At 24.9% G+C, this 20246-nt stretch overlaps 2 protein-coding genes across 5 annotated transcripts; one reads left to right on the forward strand and one right to left on the reverse strand.

Annotated features, from left to right (window-relative positions):
• Positions 1-1684: 1684 nt before the first annotated feature.
• On the reverse strand, positions 1685-12314 carry LOC123271454 (rhomboid-related protein 3). 4 transcript variants are annotated; one of them, XM_044737789.1, is made up of 6 exons: positions 11947-12314; positions 11680-11852; positions 5923-6001; positions 5480-5668; positions 4416-4741; positions 1685-2366 (listed from the first exon to the last, which is right to left on the reverse strand). In XM_044737789.1, exons 2-6 carry the CDS (start codon positions 11712-11714, stop codon positions 1838-1840), a joined length of 1158 nt encoding a protein of 385 aa, XP_044593724.1. In that variant the 5' UTR covers positions 11715-11852; positions 11947-12314; the 3' UTR covers positions 1685-1837. The 4 variants fall into 4 exon arrangements, with proteins under 4 accessions (XP_044593724.1, XP_044593725.1, XP_044593726.1 ...); XM_044737790.1 differs by lacking the exons at positions 11680-11852; positions 11947-12314 and adding an exon at positions 6502-6686; XM_044737791.1 differs by lacking the exons at positions 11680-11852; positions 11947-12314 and adding an exon at positions 6323-6423.
• Positions 6930-14754, forward strand: LOC123271453 (Meckel syndrome type 1 protein-like). The gene is made up of 4 exons (XM_044737788.1): positions 6930-7175; positions 9417-10101; positions 12602-12942; positions 14327-14754. Exons 1-4 carry the CDS (start codon positions 7096-7098, stop codon positions 14742-14744), a joined length of 1524 nt encoding a protein of 507 aa, XP_044593723.1. The 5' UTR covers positions 6930-7095; the 3' UTR covers positions 14745-14754.
• Positions 14755-20246: the final 5492 nt, after the last annotated feature.

The following is a 20246-nucleotide window of genomic DNA, read 5'->3' on the forward strand; positions in this document are numbered from 1 at the left end:
TTTAGAATTTTTTTATAGCAAGAAAAATTTATTTGAAAAATTCTATCTTTAGAAGATCCAAAAAATATAAATAGTCTTTTAAAAAAATGATTTTTTGAAAAAAAATCAAAAAATTTTCAAGTGTTCGCTAATTTTAGTGTCAAAAAATTTATTATTTTTATAACAAACTTAAATTATTATTAAAAAAAAAATCTAACCTTATTGGTTTAATTTTCAATTATAAATTTAGTTAAAATTAGCAACTTTGCAGTCACTATGTGACTGCCGTGATTTGTGGTATATAAATAAATAAAATTTTGCTTTATTAAGTAATGATTTTTGTTAAATTACACTGAACTTTCTTAACTATTGACATTTTTAAAGATATAAGCTCATCCTGATGTTACACTTATCAAGAGCTTTCATTTGAGTACCCACATGCATTTTTGATATATTTTTCATATATACTTATATATAATATATATATAAATATATGAAATATATGAAAAATTGATGTGAGTACTCAAATGAAAGGTCTTAAAGAATATAACATCGGGGTGAGTTTATATCTTTAAAAATGTCAATAGTTCTCAAGATACAAGGTCATTTCTTAACTATTGATATTTTTAAAGATGCAAGCTCATCCCCATGTTACACTTATCAAGAGCTTTCATTTGAGTACCCACATGCATTTTTGATATAAATTTCATATATACATATAAATATTATATATAAATATATGAAATATATAAAAAATTGATGTGGGTACTCAAATAAAAGGTCTCGATGAATGTAATGTCGGGGTGAGCTTATATCTTTAAAAATGTCATTAGTTAACAAGATACAATGTCATTTCTTAACTATTGACATTTTTAAAAATATAAACTCATTCTGATGTTACTCTCATCAAGAGCTTTTGTTTGAGTACCCACATGCATTTTGATATATTTTTCATGTACACGCACACACACACACACGCACACACACACACACACACACACACACACACACACACATATATATATATATATATATATATATATATATATATAAATGTATGAAAAATTGATGTGGGTACTCAAATGAAAGGTCTTGATGAGTGTAACTCCAAGATGAGCTTATATCGTTAAAAATATCATCATTGGACAAAATACAACGTAATTGCTTTATTATTCACATTTTTTAAGATATAAGCTCATCCTGATGTTACACTCATTAAGAGCTTTTATTTGAATACCCACATGCATTTTTGATATATTTTTCATATTTATAAGTATATAATATATATAAATATATGGAAAATTGATGTGGATACTCAAATGAAAGGTCTCAATGAATGTAATGTCGAGATGAGCTTATATCTTTAAAAATATCAATAGTTCACAAGATACAAGGTCATTTCTTAATTATGTATCTAGAGATCGAGTCAAGAAATTCAAATTAAGACCTTTGCAATGATACTAAATTTTACTAAAAAAACCAATTTATCATATGGCTATCCTGGAGATAAAATTTGTATTATTCACTCAATAATATAGATAAATGATTTTAATTAAAGATTATAATCCTGAGAAATCGATTTAAAATAACAGGAATTGAGTGTTTAATACTAAGAAATATACCTGCAGTTCTTGGAAAGAAACGCCAACAGAATTCTTAATTAAGAATTTCTATCGCTGTTATATAAAAAAAAAACTTTTAATACTTAAGATAAAAAATTATTTTATTATAACTAATAATAATTATTACTATTATAAATATATGTATATTTGTGCAGATACTTTTATACTAAGGTACAAAAAATAAAAAAACCAGGTAAAAAAATAATACCGACAAAAATAATAAATAATAATAATTACTACGAACTATACTTAGACTGGGGAAAATAAGAAGGGTACAAAATATTCCAGAGGATAGCAGCAGTCATAAGAGCGACGTATGTAATAATACTGGCCCACCAAACAGCCTTTTCCCACGTTTGAACTTCTAGGTTACGAAGAACGTTTATACCGACGAGTAATCCAGCAATAGCACCAGCAAAATGTGCAACATACCCGATCTGGTCTATGGTGTTGAGCACATATCGCTTGTAAATAGCCTGTCCGACATCGACAGAGGTCACGATTACAAAGACACATAGCTGCAGGGCTGCGAACTCCATTTGTCGCCAGTTCATTATTATCGTCGCGACGTGAGCAGTTATTAGAGCGTAAACTCCACCAGATGCACCAGCTAGAAACACTTTTGGGTCTGACACAGAAGTCCCCAGAGATCCAGCGACTACTCCAGCTATGTATATGATCAGTACTCGCCACCATTTATGGACCATTTCCAAGGGGATTCCCAACATTATTTGCACTAGTAGATTCACTACTATGTGAAAGACTCTGCAAGATAATAATAATAATAATAATAATAATAATAATTAAATTTTCTAAAAATTCTTCATAATTATTGTTAAAAATTTGTTCAAAATTTGTTTAAAAACTTGATTCAAAAATTGTGAAATTATAATAACAATAATAACAATAAAAAAAAAATAATAATAATAGTAATAATAATGAAATTTTCTGAAAATTCTTTCATAATTATTGTTAAAAATTTGAGTTAAAAATTTTTTTTAAATTTGATTAAAAAATTATAATAATAATAATAATGAAATTTTCTGAAAATTCTTTCATAATTATTGTTAAAAATTTGAGTTCAAAATTTTTTTTAAAACTTAATTACAAAATTGTGAAATTATAATAATAATAATAACAATTAAAAAAAAAATAATAATACTGAATAAAATAATAATAATGATAATAATTAAATTTTCTGAAAATTCTTTCATAATTATTGTTAAAAATTTGACTTCAAAATTTTTTTTAAAACTTGATTAAAAAATTGTAAAATTATAATAATATTAATAAAAAATAATAATAATAATGAAATTTTCTGAAAATCTTTCATAATTATTGTTAAAAATTTGAGTTTAAATTTTTTTTTCAAACTCAATTACAAAATTGTGAAATTATAATAATTATTATTATAATTAATAATAACAATCATAAAAAAAAAATAATAATGTTGAATAAAATAATAATAATGAAATTTTCTGAAAATTCTTCATAATTATTGTTAAAAATTTTTTTTAAAACGATTAAAAAATTGTGAAATTATAATAATAATAACAATTAAAAAAATAATAATAATAACAAAAATATTGAACAAAATAATAATAATGAAATTTTCTGATAATTCTTCATAATTATTGTTAAAAATTTAAGTTCAAATTTTTTTTTAAAACATTTAAAAAATTGTAAAATTATAATAATAATAATAATCTGTATTGATTAGCATTAATTTATGCTATTTTTTTTATACATTAAATCAATATTAATATAACTCACTACAATTTTCATTACTTATGAATAATTAGTCAGTATTTTTCTTTTATATGGGTGATTCTCTGTAAGGATGTTTTTTTCTGTCCCAGGCATTTTTTTATTAGAAAAATTGTTATTTTGTTACTAAAAAAAATTTATTACGAAAGTAAAAAAATATTTCTATTTGGAGCATTGAAAACTAGAATGAAATAAATTTTGGTTTTTTTGCTATAAATTCGTAAACCACCGAAATAAAAGTCCCCTCGGCTGTCCCATTCCCAAAATTAAAACTTTAACATTAAATTTTAAGTTATTCGTCCATAATATATAATTTGGTCCATAATGTTTATAAACTTAATTAGTTAACTAACAATCTTCTTCAATAAAAAGTACCGAAAGTTAATTTGTTTCATTAAATTCATTAAACCAAAGTTTGTCCCAGGCATTTTAAGATCAGTCTCCTGCCAGAAGTTCAAAGCCAAAAAAAAAATCCAGCGTGTTATTTTACCTTTTGTAAGGTTTATAAGGATCTAACTAGCCTTGAGTTAATAACCATAGGGCTGTTAGCGCTTTATCAGCATTTTATTTAGTGTCAAAGCACCGTTTTTTCTGGAAATATGTGTCTGGGCCACTTCAAAACTCAGTCCCCTGGTAGCTATTTTTGTTTATAATTTATTTATAAAATTCGATCCGTAAGTCTTAATATTATTCTAATTAATGTAAACATTAATTGAGAACTTAAAAAGTTGAATGCATTGAAATAGTTTGCTTGATTTTTCTCAATTTGATAAAAAAAATCAGTCCCCTGTAATGTTATATGGCAAAAGATACACAAATATCGAAAAAGCAAAAATTAAATCGGCTGTTTATTTATTATAATTAAGCTGATAGTTTTGTAGCCCTTGTTAATTTTTTTTCTAATAAAATCAAAAATAATTTAGTCGGACAATTTTGTACAGATTTAAGACGTCCTTACAGAGAATCACCCATATATTCTTTCAAAAAGATGATGAATTAGGTAAAATTTATGTGTAAAGAAAGATTTTTTAATTAAAGTCAACTTACCCAGCATGGACAAACATGTATGTCAGGTACCTCCAGGCCTCGTATCTTCTATGAGGGTCATAAATAAACAGGGTAGACGCTGGTCCGTCTAGAGGTTTGTCGACTATTACATCATACAGGTATAATATCGTTTCTATAATTGATATTATTATCATTGCAATTGCTGGAGGCCTACAGCTGTACTCTTCTTCATAAACTCCGTCTGGAAAGTCCACTGACGGTCTCACGCTGTACTGCGTCTCCAATGTTGGTCTTTGGGGAACCATTTTATGGACATAACGATTTAAAAAGTGACCAAATACTCCTTGCATGTCTTTTCTGTGAATCTGAAAGTTTTTTTTAATACAATTTTATGAAACTTTAATTTTTAGACTTCTGAATATTTTTTTAAAATACACTTGTAGCTTATTTTTTTTATTTTTACGGATGAAATTTTTTAGAAAGTATTTTTTGTAGTTATTTAATTTAAAAAAAAAAAAAAAAAAAAAGTTAGATTTAATAATGACCATAAAGTTAGCAGACATCGGACATTTTTTGAAATTTTTCTTATTGAAAAATTCGTAACAAAAAAATTTTTTCAAGTATAAAAAATTGTTAAATGTTTGCTTAATTTAGGATCATATTGGTCCTATAAAAAAATTTATCAAATAAAAGTTGTCCAAAATTTAATTTTATAAAAAAAATGTCTCCCATAATTTAAAAAAAAAATCAATTTTTCGCTTTAATTCCAAAATTAATATTTATTTTGTTTTTACTTTGTACTTTTAAAATTACGGTTAAATTATTGATTCTAAGGAAAGAACATAAATATTTTTTTTATAAAATTACATTTTGAACTTTTGTTTAAAAAAAATTTTTATAGGACCAATAATTTAGCCATAATATCAAAAACGAACCATTTATTATAAATTGTTATTTTGGCGCTAATCATGATTTAATATCATAAATATTTAAGACTTTTTTCAGCAAAAAAAAACAAAATTAAAAAAAATATTTTGCATGTAGAATTTTTATCTAAAAGTATTTTTTTTTAATTATAAATAATTAATAGCACTTTTATTTACCATAGCAATAAACTCTGGGTACTCCAAAAATCCAGAATCATTTAGATCAGCTTTTTGCATAATTATCCTTACAACTCTCGGAGGAATGTCATCATTGTAACTAGAGCCTCTTATCATTTCTTTCAATTCATGATACGAGATTTTGCCATCACCATCTAGGTCATACTTTTCAAAAATACCTTTCCAGTGCTGTAAAAATCAACATTAAAAATGAATGAAAATTAAGTTAGCCGACACTAAAAAATTTTTTATTAATTAAATAATAGAATTAAAAAACTATTTTTTAAAAATTTCACGTATAATTTTTATTTTAATTTTTTTAAAATTATTTTTCAACAAAATAAATTATAAAAATTTTTAAATGTCGGCTAATTTAATTTTCATAAAAATTACCATAAAATATTAACTGCATCACAAAATGTCATTAAAAAAAAAAAACTTACCGAGTTATTGTACTGCAGAGGAATTATCACCTGGCCTTCGCGGTCCTGCTCGTTCACCATCTTTATAACTTTGAACCCCCTAAAGTAATTTAATTTTATAAATTAATTACCAACTAACCACAATAATTTCTTAAAATACTTTTTAAAATTTTAAATTAATTAATTGGCTATCCAGTCTAATACAACAATTTTTATTAATTCATAATATTTTTTAGCGACATTTGATATCTAAATTAGTCATTGGAAATAAATTTGACTGAAAAAATAATTCAGACTAATTGAAATGTTAAAAATTGTCCGTGTAAAATTATTTAAAAAAATCTATCAAGTGACAGGTGTCAACTCTAACTCCAACAGGTGACTAAGTAAGAAGTCATTTTACAATTACACGAATACTCACACACACTTGCACTTAGATTGTAAACTATGTATGCAGATAAAAAAGTTAACAAAGTCACCAATACAATAAAATAATTTACACTCTCACTATCTCTATTTTCCAAATTAGCAAAACTTTATCAAGAAGATAACAAATTAATAAATGGCCTTATTTTATTTTAAAATAAATTCATAATTTACCGTTATCACAAGCTACAGGAATGTGCTTGCTTTTCTCACAGGTTATGATGATATGGTTTTTTTTTTTTTTTATATAAATTAAATTAATTAATTTAAAACTGTCAAAAAAAATAAACTTAAAAAAAAACACAAAGAAGAAATGACAGAAGATGCTTTTTATAAAATTTTAATCACTTGTGAATCATTATGAACAATTATGAAATTAATTCCCGTTCCCGGTACATTGCAAACTATGTACACAAATATGTCCTATATTTACACGTATATATACTTTTGCATGTATAGGTATAGTATGTTTATATTTTCACTGTCAAACAGAGAGTCATTGGTAAGAATTAATCTTTTATTTTTATTTTCATTCTTCCTATTTCCTTTCACTTTATTTCTTTAAGTTTTAAAGTTCAATTGCGCTACTTTATTATTATTTATGATTTATTTATGTACTTGTTTTATGTATTTAATTTATTTTGTTTATAGTTTAAGATTTGTTGTGGAATAAGTCGAGCAGCACATGGGAGGTTGCTAGGCAACCGATAAAAAACAGCCGCATAATAATGAGTTCATAGAAGACAATTAAGTAGTTAAAAGTTAACAATGTTCTCGCGTAATTCTGGAAAATTAAAAATAGCTGGAGAGTACAGGGTCAACCAGCCGATTGATCATTTTAAATTAAAGTAATTTTTTTTTTATCTAGGATTCATTTTTATTTATAGAAAAAAAATTCATTTTTTTTTTGTTATTAAATTACAGATGTTAATTTTGTTAGTTTTAATGATGTAATGTGTCACTAAAAATTTATAAAAATTAATTTAGCAGATAGTTGATAATTTTAAGAATTTTTTTAACAAATAAATTGTGATAACAAAAGTTATGAAAAAAATTGACATGTAGACATTTTAACTAATTAAAAATAATTTTTTGGAACAAATTTATTTGTTAAAAAAAACTAAAAAATTGTCAAGTTACAGCTAAATTTAATATCATAAAAATTTTGTTTGACAGTTCGTGGTGTTTTATAAGTTAAAAAGTGAATTATTTTTGTTTAAACAATTAAAATTTATTAAGAAAGTGGTAATTGTTTAGTTTTGCGGTTCACAGTATGGTAAATGATACTGAAGTTAGATGACAACTGTCAATGTTTTTTATTTTTATAAAAAATCAATTATAAAAAGAAATATTTTTTTAAAATTTACACTTACTTTTTTTTTTATTTCTAGATGTGGAATTTTTTTACTAAAGATTATTTTTAGTAATTTAATTGTCATAATAATAATATAATAGTAATTAACTTTAGGATCATTAATAAAAACTAGCAACCTGCAGTTACGATGTGACTGCCGAGAATTATGAACTATAAATAAATAAAATTTTGCTTCATTAAATAATGAATTTTGTTAAATTGAACTGTACTTCCTTAATTATTGACGTTTTTAAAGATATAAGCTCATCCCGATGATACACTCATTAAGAGCTTTCATTTGAGTACCCACATGCATTTTTATATATTTTTCATATATACATATATATAACATATATAAATATATGAAAAATTGATGTGGGTACTCAAATGAAAGGTCTCGATGAGTGTAACTCCAAGATGAGCTTATATCGTTAAAAATATAATTAGTAGACAAAATATAACGGCATTACTTTATTAATTACATTTTTTAAGATATAAGCTCATCTTGATGTTACACGCATCAAGAGCTTTCATTTGAGTACCCACATGCTTTTTTGATATATTTTTCATATATACATATATATAACATATATAAATATATGAAAAATTGATGTGGGTACTCAAATGAAAGGTCTCGATGAGTGTAATGTCAGGGTGAGGTTATATCTTTAAAAATGTCAATATTTCATAAGATATTTGTTAAATTACCCTGTACTTTCTTAACTATTGACATTTTTAAAGATATAGCTTCATCCCGTTGTTACACTCATCAAGAGCTTTCATTTGAGTACCCACATGCATTTTTGATATATTTTTCATATATAATATATATAAATATATAAAATATATGAAAAATTGATGTGGGTACTCAAATGAAAGGTCTCGATGAGTGTAACTCCAAGATGAGCTTATATCGTTAAAAATATAATTAGTAGACAAAATATAACGGCATTACTTTATTAATTACATTTTTTAAGATATAAGCTCATCTTGATGTTACACGCATCAAGAGCTTTCATTTGAGTACCCACATGCTTTTTTGATATATTTTTCATATGTAAATATATATAATATATACAAATATATAAAATATATAAAATATATATATATATATATATATATATATATATATGAAAAATTGATGCGAGTACTCAAATGAAAGGTCTTGATGAGTGTAACATCGAGATGAGCTTATATCTTTAAAAATGTCAATAGTTCACAAAATACAAGGTAATTTCTTAATTATGTATCTAGAGATAGAGCATTTTTTAATGCAGCCTAAATACTTATCATCATAAATTGACTATTGGCGAGACTGATATGAAACCTTGAAAAGGCACAAATTCAAGTCAAGACCTTTGCAATGACACTAAATATCCCCTTTCTTCGCTGAAGAAATAAAAATTTTTTACAGTAACTTTCTTGTTAAAAAAATTTTTTAACTTACTAATTTTCATTAAAAATTTTTTTTTCGAAATTTAGAAAATTTTTTTTACCAAAAAAATTGCTAAGAAAAATTAATATTTCTCCAGCCAAAAAAATTTTCAACAATTTTTTTTCTTCTTACAACATTGCTAATTTTTTTCAAAATAAATGTTTTCTCTCAGAATAAAAGTAAAACTTATAAACGTAACTGTTTATATTTACACTAAGCAAATAAAATGAATTAACAGGAACCGGCCATGTGGAACTATAATTTCATAAAATTTATAAACATCTAAAATAACTGTTTCAGAATAAAAATCCTCCAGCAGAAGTCACCTCTGGTGGATCTGTTTGACTCTGAGGAAGAAATCCACGATTCAAACTACCTCGAGTCCGAAGAGAAGACAATAAGCTGGCAGGAGAAGATCTTCAGCTCGTCAGAGGTGAAATTATACAGCGAAGAAAAGAACTGCAAGAGCCAGCTCCAGAAAGACTACCACGAGCTGATTACCAGCGAGAATGTCCAAGGGTCCAGGCTGTTCACCTACACCGTCGGAGATTCATATCGCCGAGACAAAACCGCGGTCACTTCCAGTAATTACAGCTCATTTTTATCCAAAAACAATGCTTCGGCTCTGCCTGGGATCCAGAATCGCAAGCCGTTTAACGAACGGTACAACAAACAAGTGGTTGACAACAGCCCAACTGACTCTAGGATTCGATCCAGTCACTATTTGTACCTGGACTGCAGAGTTATGTACGTGATGGTGGATTTGTCATCCAGGGAGCAAGTTTCTTCTGATCCCGAGACTTCGGAAATTCTTCTCTGCACGTTGACTTATAACAAAGCCGGCAAAGTTTTAAGTATTGACCCGGATATCAACAACGCCGAGCCTTATATCATCGAGAGTATTGGAATGAATTACGAGTACTGGATCGAGCATGTTTCAGTTTGTGATCCGCAAACTGATAATTCAACTAGTAATTTATTAAATGCAAGTATTTTATTTATTTATTTTTTTTGAAAGTATTTAGGCTGTATTCAAAAATACTATTTCTCTAGATACAAAATTAAGAAATGGCCTTTTAACTTGTGAACTATTGAAAGTTTTAAAGATATAAGCTCATCCCGATGTTACACTCATCAAGACCTTTCATTTAAGTACCCACATCAATTTTTCATATATTTATATATATTATATATATGTATTTATGGAAAATATATCAAAATACATGTGGGTACTTTGTACCTTTGTACACACCGTCCGTCGCTACTACCGATTGAATGATTTAGTGAGGTCTTCAGACTGATGCGCGGCAATGTTTCGGCATTGCCGATGTTGTTGGAAAGATGACCAAACTTGATTATTTAGAGGAAGTAAAAGTCGTAACAAAATACTCAAATGAAAACTCTTGATGAGTGTAACATCAGGATGAGCTTATATCTTTAAAAAGGTCAATAGTTAAGAAAATACAGTGCAATTTATCAAATATCTTGTGAAATATTGACATTTTCAAAGATATAAGCTCACTCCGACATTATACTCATTGAGACCTTTCATTTGAGTACCCACATCAATTTTTCATATATTTTATATATTTATATATGTTACATATATGTATATATGAAAAATATATCAAAAATGCTTGTGGGTACTCAAATAAAAACTCTTGATGAATGTAACATCAGGATGAGCTTACATCTTTAAAAATATCAATAATTAAGAAATTACCTTGTATCTTGTGAACTATTGACATTTTTAAAGATATAAGCTCATCTCGACATTACATTCATCGAGACCTTTCATTTGATTACCCACATCAATTTTTCATATATTTTATATATTTATATATGTTACATATATAAATATATGAAAAATATATCAAAAATGTATGTGGGTACTGAAATGAAAGCTCTTGATGAGTGTAGCATCATAATGAGCTTATATCTTAAAAAATGTGAATAATAAAGCAATGATGTTGTATTTTGTCCGCTGATGATATTTTTAACGATATAAGCTCATCTTGACATTACATTCATCGAGACCTTTCATTTGAGTACCCACATCAATTTTTCATATATTTTATATATTTATATATTTCACAAATACCATATATATAAAATATATAAAAATTGCCATGTGGATACTTAAATGAAAGGTCTCGATCAGTGCAACATCATGATGAGCTTATATTTTAAAAATGTCAATAATTAAGAGATGACCTTGTATTATGAGAATTATTGACATTTTTAAAGATATAAGCTCATCCCGATGTTACACTCATCGAGACCTTTCATTTGAATACCCACATCAATTTTTTCATATATATATATATATATGAAAAATATATCAAAATGCATGTGGGTACTCAAATTAAAGCTTTTGATGAGTGTAACATTAGGATGAGCTTATATCTTCAAAAATGTCAATAGTTTAGAAAGTACAGTGCAATTCAACAAAAGTCATTATTTAATAAAGCAAAGTTGTTTTCATTAGTTTACAAGCCACGGCAGTCACATAGTACTAGTTTTAATTATTATTAATAATTTAAATTAATTTTAAATTACTCACCCAACATACGAAATTTCAGATATTTGTCGCATCATCTTGACTAATTATAAAAAAACATCAAATCACTGACTAATAATTAATAATTGAGCACGTCAGATCGGGTATGAGCTTCTAAGCGTACTGATACAAGCACTGACACACGTGTGACTTGTTGTAAAAGAATGTTTGATTATCTGAAGAAAAAGACGGACGCTAAATTGTTATTGCGAAAGCGAGATATTGAGTGTTATATAAAAAGACCGAGACCGAGACCGATCTTGTACCTACACTTGACTTAGAGCGCACCAACTCCGGGAAATTAATAAATTTTCTTTTCGCCTCACCGAATAATTTTTTATAAAGTTCAATGCTTTTTTTAATTGCGATTATTTGGTTTGTTTTTAAGCCAGAAGTGAGAACAATTGGATTCACTATCACGAGATTACGGTTTTCAGTGTTTTTATACAATGATAGTCAATGCCGTGTCTTATCATTGTAGTTTAATGTCATTTTATTGGTGGTTTACTAATTGCTGTTATTTATTATTATAATTACTACAAAGTGATTATAATTACGGTTTTTTTATAATTGTTCTCATTGTTGATTTAGTCTGCTGACTTTTTTTGAGATATTTTATGCTCCAGAAAATTGATAATGAAGAATTTATTTTTCATTATCAAGGTGATGTTCATACTTTTAAAATTTTTATAAATTTACATCAATATTAAAAAAAATTATGACATTGAAGTTTAGAAATTTTTAACAAATTTTTTAATAGTTAAATTGGTACGAAAAAAATTAAATTAAAAAAAAATTATTCGTGAAATTTTTTTTAAACAATTTTTTTAATGTAATTGATTTGTTAAAAAATTAAAAAAAAAATTGACCGCTCATTTCCGTATTATAAACATAATTTTATATATTTTTTTTTTATTTGTTTCAGGAAATACCAAAAGTTTACTATCAAGATAAAAATAATTCAGATATCGAATTACCACCTGCAAATATTTTACGTTTATTTTTAACATTAGATTTCACAGAAGCACGTGATTTCAATTACAATTCGATATTTATTACGTACACAATCGATTTACCAAAATTCTGGAGCACGAATCATCGCGAAAGACTCTATGGAAGAACTCAGCGATGTAAAATGATAAATAAATCAGCTCATTTCAGTTACGTAGCTGAAATAACACTGGATCTTGATTTAAATTGTATGAATGATGTGCCCTCGTGGCCTTATTTGTTAATTTCCGTCGGTTCTCTGGACAATTGGACCAGGTAATTTATATTATTAAGAGAATAAGAAAAATTTTGTATCCAGGAGTCATATGATAAAATCGGTTTTTTTAGAGAAATTTAGTGTCATTGCAAAGGTCTTGACTTGAATTTGTGCCTTTTCAAGGTTTCATATCAGTCTCGCCAATAGTCAATTTATGATGATAAGTATTTAGGCTGTATTAAAAAATGCTCTATCTCTAGATACATAATTAAGAAATTACCTAGTATCTCGTGAACTATTGACATTTTTAAAGATATAAGCTCATCTCGATGTTACACTCATCAAGAGCTTTCATTTGAGTACCCACATCAATTTTTCATATATTTTTATATATTTACATATATTATATATAGGTATATATGAAAAATATATCAAAAATGCATGTGGGTACTCAAATGAAAGCTCTTGATGAGTGTAATAACGGGATGAACTTATATCTTTAAAAATGTCAATAGTTAAGAAAGTACAGCGTAATTTAACAAATATCTTGTGAAATATTGACATTTTTAAAGATATAACCTCACCCTGACATTACACTTATCGAGACCTTTCATTTGAGTACCCACATCAATTTTTCATATATTTTTATATATTTACATATATTATATATAGGTATATATGAAAAATATATAAAAAATGCATGTGGGTACTCAAATGAAAGCTCTTGATGAGTGTAATAACGGGATGAACTTATATCTTTAAAAATCTCAACAGTTAAGAAAGTACAGCGTAATTTAACAAATATCCTGTGAAATATTGACATTTTTAAAGATATAACCTCACCCTGACATTACACTTATCGAAACCTTTCATTTGAGTACCCACATCAATTTTTCATATATTTATATATATTATATATATGTTTATATGAAAAATATATCAAAATGCATGTGGGTACTCAAATGAAAGCTCTTGGTGAGTGTAACATCAGGATGAGCTTATATCTTAAAAAATGTGAATAATAAAGCAATGACGTTGTATTTTGTCCACTGATGATATTTTTAACGATATAAGCTCACCCTGATGTTACACTCATCAAGACCTTTCATTTGAGTACCCACATCAATTTTTCATATATTTATATAGATTATATCTATATACATATGCAAAATATATTAAAATGCATGTGGGTACTCAAATGAAAGCTTTCGATGAGTGTAACATCGGGATGAGCTTATATCTTTAAAAACATCAATATTTAAGAAGGTACAGTGCAATTTAACAAAAGTCATTATTTAACGAAACAAAATTTTATTTATTTATAGTTCACAAGTCACGGCAGTCACATAGTGATTGCAAGGTTACTAGTTTTCAATAAATTAATATAATAATAAATGAAGATAGAATAAGTAAGAAAAATATAAAAAAATAAATTTTTTTCAGGTATCGGATAGAAGGTTACACATCAATACCTCTGCCATCGTCTTCTGGGTCCTACGAGTTCAGGTTACAAACTTGGAGACCAGTTTACGGAGTCATCAATACTCTAAGAAGATTTTTCACCGGCGGAACTGCTGAGCTGGAAGATATCGCTTATTGCGGAATACCCCGAGACCACGAAGGAAAGAGCTTGGACAAAAAACAACTCAGGGTTGTGCCTAGTGGAACTGTTGGTCTAAAGGTTAATATTGTTCAGCAGATTAAGAGCAGCTCCAAAAATCGAGAATATAAGTTTCAGGAGAGATTGAACTCTGGGAGCTTACTTAATACTGTTAATAGTGTGCTAGAGCAGTTTAAAGCTGCGAGGGAGAGGATGATCCAAGCGAGATCTGATAGAATTGATTTTTTAAATAAAGATTAGTTTTTTTATGGAGAATTTATGCCAATAAAATGTAATTAGTATTTTACTTTAAGTTGAAAATTTAAAATGAATTTTTAAAAAATTAAAAAATACCATCAGTAAACAAAATACAACGTAATTTCTTCATTATTGACATTTTTAAAGAAATAAGCTCATCCTGAAGTTACGCTCATCAAGACCTTTCATTTGAGTACCCACATGCATTTTTGATATATATTTTATATATATGATATTTCTCATGTTTGTGAAATATATAAAATGTGTCAAAAATTCATGTGGGTATTCTAATGAAAGGTCTAGATAAGTGTAACTCCAGGATGAGCTTAGATCTTTAAAAATGTCAATAATTAAGAAATAACGTTGTATTTTGTCTACTGATCATATTTTTTACAACATAAGCTCATCCTGATGATATGCTCATAAAGAGCTTTCATTTGAGTACCCACATGCATTTTTGATATATATTTTATATATATGATATTTCTCATATTTGTGAAATATAAAATATATGAAAAATTGATGTGGGTACTCAAATGAAAGGTCTCGATAAGTATAACTTCAGGATGAGCTTATATCGTTAAAAATATCAACAGCAGACAAAATACAACGTCATTTATTAATTATTGATATTTTTTAAAATATAAGCTCATTCTGATGTTACACTCATCAAGAGCTTTCATTTGAGTACCCACATGCATTTTTTCATATATTTTATATATATATGATATTTTTCATATTTGTGAAATATATAAAATATATGAAAAATTGATGTGGGTACTCAAATGAAAGGTCTCGATAAGTATAACTTCAGGATGAGCTTATATCGTTAAAAATATCAACAGTAGACAAAATACAACGTCATTTATTAAATATTGATATTTTTAAAAATATAAGCTCATCCTGATGTTACACTCATCAAGAGCTTTCATTTGAGTACCCACATGCATTTTTGATATATATTTTATATATATGATATTTCTCATATTTGTGAAATATAAAATATATGAAAAATTGATGTGGGTACTCAAATGAAAGGTCTCGATGAGTGTAACTCCAAGATGAGCTTATATCGTTAAAAATATCATCAGTAGACAAAATACAACGTCATTTCTTAATTGTTGCTATTTTTCAAGGTATAAACTCATCCTGATGTTCATCGCGACCCTTCATTTTTTATTAAATTTTTTTTATAATAATTTGATTACTAAAAATTTTTAAAATTTCTCTTGTCATAAATTATTTATATAAAAACATAGATACAGCGCACTTAATAAAAGCGTTTTAAAAAATGTCTTCCGAACAAATAAAAAAAAAAAATAAATTTAAAAACTAAAGAAGGGCTGGTAAAATACAAATTAACAAATTAGTCAATAACGGTGGTGATTTATTTCAACAAAAATAACAATTTACATTAAATTGTTTAGATAATAATATTATCGTGTATGCTACACCGGTAGAGTTTACTGTAGGCGTGGTATGCGCTCGCTCACTATTTAATATTTATCCACTCATTTATTTATTTATTTATTTATTTATTTAATATATCGTTTCCAATGAATTACATTTACTTTTTACTTCAGTAAAATTGTTAATTATCATTAAATCAGCTTCTTTATTCCGACCGTCTATTTTACAACGAGAGCCAACATAAGCTCAGTAATTAATTAATTACTTTATAATTAATTTATCATATTTATTATAATATATTTAGTTTTAAATATACAGCCTTTTTTAACGATCAACTGAATAACTGATCGTGACCAAGCTTTTTTTATTAATTATAATTTATAATCGCATAGGTACAATTGTAACAATATAATTACGTGTCTAGTCTATGTCTTATTTAATTTAATTTTTTCAAATTTATTTTACCATTTATTTTTTAGTCATTTTGGAGCAATAGCAGTGATAGATTCGTTCCTTAATTTATTATTAGAGCTTAAGTACTCATTAATCGGATGCAGTACCTTAGATCACGGTTTTGGAAGCATAAAAAATTTTTATTTTAATTAAAACTTGGCATTTGACAATTGAACGATCAAATTATTTATTTAAACAATTATTGCAATGTAAGACACGGTACGGATAAAGAAAATTCTAATTAAATAATAATAATAATTAGTTATTATTTTACAGCTGCAGTAAAAGGCACCGGTCCCTTGGTTTTATCAACAATATTTTCATTTTTAATTATTACAATAAAACTTTGGAATTTTTCTTTTTTTTATTTTAAACAATTGAAGTTTAAAATAATTATAATTATTTGAAATTTATTTTTTTTTAAGGGATAAAATTATTTAAAAATTAACAAACATCTGAAAATTTTTTTACATTTTTAAAACAATTAAATTATTTTTTTTAATTTTTATTTTAAAAAAAGTGAATTTTTTTTTTAATTTATTTGTAATAAAAATTAAAATTTTCAAATGTTTGCTAATTGTGAAAATTAAGAAAAAAAATGATGTTAAAATTAATGAAAATTAAATCAGACGATATTTGAAAATTTTTATAATTATTTTTATTGAAAAATTAGAAAAAAAATTTATATTTGTAAAAAATTTGAAAAACTGAGTGCAATTTTAAAAAAATATTTTTTGTTCCAATTTAATTTAAAAAAAAAAAATTTTTAAGTCGGCTAACTTTAATAATACTAAAGTTAGACGAAAAATTTACAGTTTTTTACAAATGAAATTTTTTTGTAATCATTTTATTAATGGAAAAAAATCTTAAAAATTCTTTAATGTCGGCTAACTTAATTATCATCATTTTATGATACTGAAGTTAGCCGACATTTTTAATTTTTCTTTAATAATTAAATTAGACCAAAAAAATATTTTTTTTAATTTTTACTTAAAAAATAGAACTTAAATTTAATTTTTTAAATATCAAATTTTTTTTTTAATAATTTTTTTAATAAAAAAAATTCTAAAAATTTTTAAATGTCAGCTAACTGAATTTTCATTTTTTAATAATACTAATATATAACTAAAGTTAGCCGAAGTTTCTATTTTTTTTTTTTTCCAATTATTAAATTAGACCAAAAAAATTATTTTTTTTAAATTGCACTTTAAGTTTTTTTACAAATAAAATTTTTTTTTCTTATTTTTTTGTAATAAAAAAAATTCTAAAAATTATTAAATGTCAGCTAACTCAATTTTCATTAAAATCAGCCGACGTTCAAGAATTTTTAATTTTTTTCATCAATTCAATTACAATAAAAAAAAATAATTATAAAAAATTTTTAAAATGAAATTTTTTAATAAAAAAAAAATAATTAAAGATTTTCAAATATCGGCTAATTTAATTTTCATAAAAAAAGCATAACAGGGCGCAGTCCACATTTTTATTATATATAAATAAAAAGTAATGCAAATATAAAATTAGGCTGTATAAAAAAGGTAAATGTGAATGTTAAGTGCGTAATAATTGAGAGTGATAATGGATATTTTAAAATTAATGACAATGAAATAAAATAAAAATTCACATTTATTCGTAGTTATTGACAGTTAATGTAATTTATTATCAGCAAATAATTATCATTATTATTTTAGTTATTTATTAAATAATAATATTAATTAATTAATTAATAATTTTAATCCATTCGTAAAGAGAACGTATCTGAAAGTTCCCTAGTCAGTTCGTCAATTTTTTATTTTATTTAAACATTTTTTTTTTATTTATTTTCTACTTGTTTTTTAAAACTTTCTATATCTAATGTACCTAGTATGTACTTATTACACTAAAATATATATCTAAGTTTAATTACTTAATTGTTCGTCTTAAAAACTATTAACTATTTACAACGTTATTATTTTAACCAGTTTTAATTTTTTTATAATATTTATATTTTTATTTATTATTTATATGTATATAAAGAAAGAAATAAGTGTACAATTAGTAATTGTAATTACCAGCAGATAATTAACACTTGTTCTTTTTTTATTTATTTTTTTTTTTTTCATCAGTGAAATTATAATTATCCACACTGGTACTCATCACAGACGTATTCAAAATAAAAACACGCACACCTTTAACATTAATTATTATTATTATGATTAATATTATTATTATAATAATTATAATTATTATGATTATCATAACGATATTTGTGTATTTACAAAAAAAAAATTTATTCCTTAGTTTGGAAATAATATTCATTTATAATTATTTATTTATTATTTTATCATTAACTGTTTAATTATTATTATTATTATTATTATTATTATCAATAGTAGTACAACTAATTTAATTATACATAAATTTAACTTTAAATTTGGCTTTCATGCCGTGCATTAAAGCTTTAGCTTTAGCGTCCGTGGTTTTCATATTATTATTATTATTTTCGTTTTTTATAATTGATCATAAGAATGTTTTTATGGAATGATTTTATTTTTTTTTTAATTACTTTTTTTTTTTTTTTTTTTTTTTTTAGAAAATAATAAAATAAATTTACACAAAAAAAGATAACAAATAAAATATTATCATTCCACAAAATAATTCTAAAAACAATTATGATTATTAATTACAGTAATTATAAATAAAATGGTAAAGTTAAAAAACAAAAATAATGTGACTTATATTCGTCTAAAAGACGGAAAATAATGTTTATAAAAAACCACTTTTTTGGCTTTTTTTTTAGACAGTAATTTTTATTAAATAATTTAATTATTTTTGAATAATTTTTTATACCATTTAAATAATTAATTTAAAAAAATTTATTAAATTTTTTATTTTAAATAGACAAGAAATTTTAGACATAAAAGAACAAGATGACACTGGATATCATCCAGTGAAAAAAAAATTTCAGATAGTATCCTGTATAATTTGGATTATTCTCAGTAGAATCTTGAATTATATCCAATGATATCGCCACCATTTTTTTTTCTAGTGCCTGCGCACTTAACATTATCATATCTATCATGTATTTTAGATATTAGGATAGTCAAATATTGTTTTAAATACTATTTGAAATTTTTTTCACCACAGATATCACTGAGTATAATCTAGGATGATATCCAGTATCATCTTGTTCTTTTCGTGTAAGATAAAAGACCCAGTTATTGAAACTTGCAATTTTATTTTAATTAAAAAAAAGCCTCCAATAAATTAATAAATACAATTAGTAAATTATAAATTTTTAGATAATTGGATTTTATTTTATTTTTTTAAATTGGAATAAAATTGCTAGTGTCAATCAACTAGGCCAGTGTCAGTAACTGGGTCTTTTTCTTTTTTACACTGTCAAAATTTAGTGTTTTTTTTAAATTTATTTTTTAATCATTTTTTTTATCAATAATTTAAATCAATAATAATATTGACATTGACCTATCCAATTAAAAAATTAAATAACCTTATTTTAATTAAAAAAATGAAATCTCAAAAAACCAATTATCTGAAAATTTATAATTTAATAATTGTATTTCTTAATTTATTGAAGCTGCCTTTTTTTTTTTAATTAAAATAAAATTATAAGTGTCAATAACCGGGTATTTTACCTTGTAC

The sequence above is a fragment of the Cotesia glomerata genome, linkage group LG9, assembly GCF_020080835.1.
Source record: "Cotesia glomerata isolate CgM1 linkage group LG9, MPM_Cglom_v2.3, whole genome shotgun sequence".
Lineage (NCBI taxonomy): Eukaryota > Metazoa > Arthropoda > Insecta > Hymenoptera > Braconidae > Cotesia > Cotesia glomerata.

Bases quoted from the DNA above. Each gene is read 5' to 3' on its own strand.
- LOC123271454 (XM_044737789.1), bottom strand. From the start codon at position 11,714: ATGATGCGACAAATATCTGAAATTTCGTATGTTGG. The intron at 6,002-11,679 runs GTGAGTAATTTA...AAATTACTTTAG, and splicing joins TCTGAAATTTCGTATGTTGG to GGGGTTCAAAGTTATAAAGA. The intron at 4,742-5,479 runs GTAAATAAAAGT...AAAAACTTTCAG, and splicing joins ACCCAGAGTTTATTGCTATG to ATTCACAGAAAAGACATGCA.
- LOC123271453 (XM_044737788.1), top strand. From the start codon at position 7,096: ATGTTCTCGCGTAATTCTGGAAAATTAAAAATAGCTGGAGAGTACAGG. The intron at 7,176-9,416 runs GTAATTTTTTTT...TAACTGTTTCAG, and splicing joins ATTGATCATTTTAAATTAAA to AATAAAAATCCTCCAGCAGA. The intron at 12,943-14,326 runs GTAATTTATATT...AATTTTTTTCAG, and splicing joins TCTCTGGACAATTGGACCAG to GTATCGGATAGAAGGTTACA.